The 7,946-nt window shown below is 33.0% G+C and overlaps 1 protein-coding gene across 1 annotated transcript in view; it reads left to right on the top strand.

The window, feature by feature from the left end:
• Positions 1–3,644, top strand: part of LOC106460311 (homeobox protein Hox-A11b-like) — an 11,709-nt gene extending 8,065 nt beyond the window's left edge. The window contains exon 2 of the mRNA XM_013920003.1: positions 2,740–3,644. Within this exon, the coding sequence (XP_013775457.1) occupies positions 2,740–3,644 (905 nt within the window). The remainder of the gene's footprint in view (positions 1–2,739) is intronic.
• Positions 3,645–7,946: the final 4,302 nt, after the last annotated feature.

Below are 7,946 nucleotides of genomic sequence, written 5' to 3'. Positions count from 1 at the left end.
TTGGTTTATGTGTGCCACTTCTTTATTTTATGTGCTGTAGCTTGTAGAAACTTATCATTATTGGTTTAATGTGTGCCACTTCTTTATTTGATGTGCTGTAACTTGTATAAAATTGTCATCATTGGTTTAGTGTGTGCCACTACTTTATTTGATGTGCTGTAACTTGTATAAATTTGTCATTATTGGTTTAGTTTGTGCCACTTATTTATTTGATGTGCTGTAACTTGTTGAAATTTCTAACTTCTCATACACTTATTTCAACATTTTATGGTGTAAGTCACTTTGTTACTTATAATATAGAATATTGTAGACATCTTTAGCTTTTGGTGCAGTGTAAGTCACTTTGTTCATGTGGTACGAGATCTTCCAGATATTTTTTTATTTTTTGTACACTTTACGTGCTGTACTAAATCTTGAACAATGGTACAGTCAGTTATTAACTTTCTACAACAAATGTTGTAAAAATTACTCGAACTAATAAAACAATCTATAAGTTACTTTTTGGCCATTGTATTTTATTTTAAAAGTTTTTCTGTCTTCTTATTTATTTATTTTTTACTCATTGTACTTCATTTTGGATAGAATTATTTCTAGTTCATTGTATGATCCAGTTTGCACTCACTGTGCTTGGTTTTTCATGAACTTGTCATTTTTATCTATAGTGTGAACCCTTTTTTCAAACTATACTGCTGAAAAGTTGTTCTATTTTGTAGTGACGCTTGTGTTACTTTCTGAGCTTGATTTTATACTAACTTATTTAATATACAGTATGAGTCACGTTGATTCAGTAAATTAGATCTTGCAAAATGTTCTGATTACTTTACTACAGTTTAAGTCACTTATTTCTGATAGTTTATCGTTATTGTATTTTTGTCTAAGTTACTTCTTTGTTTCTGTACTGGATATTATAGAAACTTTGGTAAAAATAATTCAATGTTTTGTAACGTGTAATCTGCGAGGTATGCGATATCTTTTGCTGTAAATGTATAAAGTCTATTATTAAATTTTTGAATAAAACGCAAATTAAATTGCTCTTTGTGTTTTATGAAGTTCCAGAGTAGAGTGTTAAACAGCAGATAAATATATGTTGTATTATCTCAAAGTATGCTTGGATGTGTACTTATTGTAATTCTAACTTTACTGTAACAAAAATCCACCGATAACTCCTACAACTCATCTCTACCACAAAGTTGGATTTTACTTTAGCTAATAATCTGTAATGTTCATACAAAAGCATATGCGTTTATTTAATGAAGTTATTTTTTGTTTTGTACAAATTAAAACTATGCATTCTACCTCTTTATCAGTTTATATCATTTTACCAAATATAATATAATTAATCAATTTTAGAAATTGCACTCATATATGTTAGTGATTGCTTAAAACTTTATCAATAGTCAGATTTTTTATTTTGTAAATTAAAGTTTTATTTGTAAATATAATTTTGCATGGTGAATTGATATTTGACAGCACTATCCCAAATAATAGCCTAAGTAACATTTAAATTATTATTTTCATAAACTGAAACTCCCCTCTCCATTAACAGTAATCCGGTAGTTTTTTTTTTTTAGAAGTAAAGCACTGATTATAACGAAACAAGTATTGTTATTTAAAATTAAAATTTAACATAATTAACACTGTGAACAGTGATTGAATTAGGGAAATAATTTTTCTGAAAAGGAACAATAAATGTAAGTTTGCCATACATTGTTATTGTTTCTAGCAATTTATAATCATTTTATAAATAACAAACACTCTAAAAGCGTATAATCTCTCTCCTGATTACTGCAGTTAAGACTACTACTCGATACACGGTCATGACAAAGGTTTACAGAATCGTATTTAAATATATATATGTGTGTGTGGGATTTGAAACATTTTTTTACATACAAGTTTAGCTGTAACACTCAAATGTTTATATTTTTATAAGGGTGATAATTATATTGCCTCGAATTTCTTATATTAGTACTTTTCGTTTTTATTTTCTTTCTTTCTCAATAGACTTGTGACGACGCAACCTGCTTTTTACAACTAGAAATATATACTTATTTATAAATATTTTCTGGGGCTTATCTATATGAAGAAAGAGAGAATTTGCACTTGATAAATGAGTTGCAAAAAGTTCATTTAGATTAAAACTTTCTTTTTAACTTTTAAAATTGATCTTGTCTGTTCTGAATCTGTTTATAGAAATTCTAGACGAATGACTTTTAGAAAATATAAAAATGGTTTATTAATCTCTTTTAATTACACATGTTTTGCTTTTTGATGTATACAAACTATGAAAATCATAATTTATTTTGATTCAAAGAAGACAATGTGAAAATTCTTATTTTCAAAAGATGAAGGAAAATGAGAGTCAATGTGCATGTAAACATAGTTTATTGATTTTTTTCTTTCCAGGAGTTTTTATTTCTTCGAATCATGAATTATAATCTAAAACTTTAGTTAAGACGAAGGGTGAAAAATTGATCTTCTGTTAATTGTCACTACGGAGTAAAATGCTGTTACAAATAGCTACTATTTTATTATACAAGAAATAATGTATGGCTATTCTTTGTGTTCCTCCATGTACAAAGATGTCTCATGTCCTTACGTTAATACTTTACTGGTTCCTTTGCTCATAAAGCTGTGGAAAATTATTTTAATAAATTTTATGTCAGTAAGTGATTCAAGTTAATTATATCTTGTTTTCATTTTCTGTAATTTTTATTGGCTTTATTGTATTCACAATTACAGGGATAGATTCCGTCAACACCCCAACAGCCTTAGCAAGTCTCAGTAGTCCAGACTCTGTATTGTCTCATAAAAAGCTCCCCACCAGGACGCACCAGATCTCATCACCTCTAACTACCCACATCGTGACCAGTAAAGGATCAACTTCAACGCTGGATAGATTCAGCCAAAGTTTTACAACTGTCTGTGACGATGTATCAACCAGATTAACTATTTCTCCAACAACTAGTGAAGACTGCACATCTCGAGCAGTTGCTGAGGAATCAGAAATTGAGTTCGGAGGAGCTGCTTCAGATATATCCAGGTGCAATAGTGTCGATATACAGTCTGAAAGTGACCAATGTATGCGTTCGGAACTTCCAGCGATTACAGAATCATCGACTGATAACAATACCGGTGAAATAGAAACTCTAAATTCCGAGCCTTCAGGAGAACAACCTTCAAAGAAACGTAAACGTCGGGTCCTGTTCTCCAAAGCACAGACGTACGAGCTGGAAAGAAGATTTCGACAACAGCGATACCTATCGGCACCGGAGAGAGAACACCTTGCAAATTTCATTCGTTTAACCCCAACACAGGTAAAGATTTGGTTTCAAAACCATCGCTATAAAACAAAAAGAGCGAGACAAGAAAAGAGCTTAGACATAAATCCACTTCGGTCACCGCGCCGAGTAGCCGTACCCGTGCTAGTCCGAGACGGAAAGCCGTACCAGCCGCCAATGGGTAGCAGTTTAGTAAAGACCCATGGTTCAGGAAGACAAGTAATTCAGTCTGGGATGGGTCTATGTCTTTCTTCCGCCGAGTTCACGTCTAAGAGCAACATGGCAGCTTCAGGCACAGATACTTTCAACCTGAACAAAATACCGACGTACACTCATCCTCTGATTCACCAAGCACGATGGTTGTGAAGTCAGATTGTCGTTAACTAGACCTGAGTAGTGCCTTACAGTTCCGATGTAACAATGTATGGAGCTCGGGGACAACTTGGCTTTTTAGCCTTATATCGGGTTCTCACAAACTACTCTTTAGTAGATTCGTTATTATTCAAAATAATAAATTATCGAAATATGCCTCATCTCGCAGTTGATTGAATATACATTGGCAAGAATGAATGACCTGAAGATCAGATATAATTGCATTTATATAGCAAAGAGTGGTTGTTAAAAAGCTCGTACATATACCTTTTCTGCGTGTTCGGAAACCAGTTGAATCCAAATCCAAAATCCGTTATTAAAAAACAATATCATGAATGAAGTAACACGTATAAACATAGGTTCACATTTAGTAGGCGAATTTAATGTAGATGACTGATTAGGTTATATGCCTCTGTGAACAGTATATTAAGTCTGGTACTCACCTGTTAACTTTTAATTGTTATAAATTATTTTGTTCAAAAATAACTTAAAATGTCAAACTACATATCCTTTCATTCTGCCTGCCAATGATACAGTGGTAAGTCTGAAAACTTATAACACTAAAACCGAGTTTCAATGCCCATGGTGAGTACAGCAAAAATAGCCCTTTATGTAGCTTTGTTCTTAACTACAAACAAACAAATATCTTTCATTCTGCCTGCCAATGATACAGTGGTAAGTCTGAAAACTTATAACACTAAAACCGAGTTTCAATGCCCATGGTGAGTACAGCAAAAATAGCCCTTTATGTAGCTTTGTTCTTAACTACAAACAAACAAATATCTTTCATTCTAAAAACATACTTGGACAGTAGGAGAAAGAAAAGTAATGTAAAAAGTCCACATATATAGATTTTTAAATATTTTCTGTAGGTAACTGCTAGTCGTCAGAGCTTGCGCTAGTACCTTCTGTGTAGGGATGGCACGAACGCCCGTATTAAACCAATACAAAATTCAACTGGATTTTCTTCTGTACACGTCATCAGAAGCTAGATATGATACTAACTCTATCTACTATGTATATGCCACTTTTCAGCTATCCAGAACATCCCAATGTCGAAAATAGGCGAATAGCCAAAACCGAGATTTCTTGTTTTCGTTTATCATCATCTTTCTTCAACAGGCCTATCACCTACCTAGATCTAGCAGTAACTATAATTTTATCATCATTTGATAGAGGAAAACAGTCTTCACAATCTTTGACTACCTATCTTATTATCATTCTATACAAAATTTATAAAGCTTTAGAATACACTTTATAACTTAGTAATCCACGTACGCCATCTTTTATAAAAAGTAAATGAACAACTATTAGGAAAAAACATTATAGCTAAATAAAAACGCTATGTAGGGTTGCCTACTGGACTTGAGAAAAGGAACCAAACAAGATAGTGATGGAAGTGGACATATCATTTGATCCGGCTAATGATCATATAGCAGACTAAGCCGTCTCGACTTTACAGGAGAATAAAATCCCTACATTATTCCAGTTATTCCAGGAATCTCTAGTTCGCATTAATTGTTTGTTCCACCTCACATTGTAAATTAATTGTCAACTTTAGGTTGAAAATTGCACACGATTATGAAATCAATCCCTTTATAGAGATGAAACACATAAAGTGTGTAACTGTTTCTTCGAAATATTTCTTATAAAAATATATAATTCAACTTTTATAAGGTGTTTATCATCTTCCAAACATCTAAAGAGCATAACGTTTCGTAATATAATAAATATTTCACTTTACATCGATATTATGTAAACAAAACTCTGGCTAATATTTTATCTTTTTAAAACACTGCGGCAAGAACAGTTGTGTATCAGTATGTTAAAGATAAGTTGTGTATCAGTATGTTAAAGATAAGTTGTGTCTCAGATTTATTGTTTTAGCTAAGTGAAAGAAACCTACAACTTTTAGTTTTGTCTTACCGCCATACCTTATCTACAAAAGATGGATTAATATTTTAAATCTGCAATACAACATTGTATGTTTTAATAGCAGTTTTAGAATTGCCTATTGTTATGCTGATTTTAAGTGTTTATTTAACCGTTTCTTCGTACATTAACTGAATCATATATTTTGGAAATATCTGACTTCCCCTGCTATGTCGGACATCCATATCTTTCAATTTTGTATCATATGAAATCCTAAGACTTTTTCGACATCGAAGACTGAGTGTTAAACTTTTTATTACTAACTCCTATAGATACGTAACTTGTTGATAACGTAGGGACAGCTTCACCAGTCGTAGTAAGCACACACATTCATAATGTTTTCTTTACAATATAGCTGAAAGATTTAGAATCAAAGTGAATAGCGACGACGATTCTGGTCTTATTTAAATAAATTACTTGCAGTGATATCGCATACGATTATCTAGAAACGGTTAGGGGCCTATTAAAGTGTGCACAAAATTTGAGAATAAAGTTACATTTCTAAGATTGAAATAAAACATACTTTCTCTGCCCAACTACCAGAGTATCTTCTTATTGCTGTTGTCGATTATTATTTAACAATTTTAAATACAAACCTTTAAAGATATATATCCGCTAATGATAATAATTTTCTACTGACTAGATTGTTTTCACATACGTCCTCCGGTGGGTCACAACGTTAAATTACAGGGTTTGATTCCCCATTATGGATAGTGTAGAGGTAGCACATTGTGTAGCTTTGCTACCAAACAAACAAACTTTTCACATACGCATTTTTTTATCCTGAAGTTACGAAACTGCCTATTTTAACATAGAACCTTGTTTGTGCAATTAAAAAACTAGACGTAGTTGATGTCATCTACCTGTTCTATTAGAAAAAAGAAAATACTTTAAAATAAACTCTAGTCTAGGCCATTTACAGAAACGAGCGATGATTGGCTGCTGGAAATCATGCGAATTGTAATGCGATAATCCGTACGATTTTTTGACAAAAGTTTGTTTGCGTTCCCGCTTTTAATTGGTGAACTACTAGACTGACTTTCACCAAACCAAGTATTTACCATTAGGATCCCCGAGAAGTGACATAGGGAGCTCGTATCAGACCCCCTTTTATTGTCCTTGGGGAGCTCTGTGTTCTAATCTTTTGTTGACCGTGTACGGTAGCTAATGTAATATAATGGAAACGATCATAAGTATTCTGCATTTCCTTGTCTTTCTCACTTAGATGATAAAGTGGCATCAGTTCAGCACTTTTTTATTAACTTAAGAAGGTAGATTATCCTTAAGTTATAAGCTTATCATTCTGTAGCTTAATCTACATTATACTTAAAATTCTTTAAATATTCCCATATTTTATTTATCTACATCCGTTTAATCTTGATTGCTCTAATTGCAAAGTTTCTCTACGCAGCCAGCCATAGGTTATTTAACGAGAAAAGTCAACTTTTAACTCATTGCAGCCATAGTTTTTTTATGGGAATAAAGAATGATAACTTTGTAATCTTGTATGTGAATGGTAAAAGCTAGAAAACTGTTCGTTTACTTTTCTTTACCTTTGTGACAGTTTTGTATTTTTTTTTATTTTGTTCCAGTTTTCAGACATGCCAGTTCAAGTCTTCTGTCAGTCCAATTAAATGCTTTGTAGCAGCACCTCATGGATACATTACAATTTAGGAATGACAACAGTACCCATAGGTTTTGTGGCTTCATCTTCTTGGCCTACACTGATCACCATTCCACAGACAATATTCACACTTGGTGCTATAACTGTACATTTGTATAGGAATTTTGCTTCTGGATAATGTTGTTAAAGACTGAACTGATACTATAGATAACTTTACTAGAAAACAATATGGATTTGATGCAGAAGTGAGGGAGCTGCTCAACAACACGTCTTCCACTTTTCTGAACACACTGAATGGGTATGAGGAGGAAGAGTCACATCATATTCTAAGTATGTTGATGCCGTCCATTGTTTTACTGTATTAATAAGAGCTGCAGCACATCTGTTCCTCAAACTAAGATTGTGTTCAGACCCCCAAGCATGGCCATTCAGCTATACTGGTTTCAGAACCAAGGTCGATAACAACCATTTCTATAAACTTAAAAAGGGTATTGATCGTCCCCTTCACTCCGAGTTTTTATCTATTAACAACACGAAATTCCACGTTTACCAGTGTCGATACGTGCTTGTCTGAAAATAGTTTGTACAATGCAAAATCCAGGAGAGTTGTGATAACTCTGTGTTTATTCGGCATAGCTCTTGTCTCATATTTATGCAAGCATATTGGAAGGTGATAGACTTAGGTTTGTAACGTTGTGACTGAGACAGGACCTGCTGGTTTAAAGCAGGGCAGAAAACAG

The sequence above is a fragment of the Limulus polyphemus genome, unplaced genomic scaffold (assembly GCF_000517525.1).
Source record: "Limulus polyphemus unplaced genomic scaffold, Limulus_polyphemus-2.1.2 Scaffold747, whole genome shotgun sequence".
NCBI lineage: Eukaryota > Metazoa > Arthropoda > Merostomata > Xiphosura > Limulidae > Limulus > Limulus polyphemus.
Note: the sequence above shows the minus strand (reverse complement) of the source record. Positions and strands in the feature narration are given on the sequence as shown.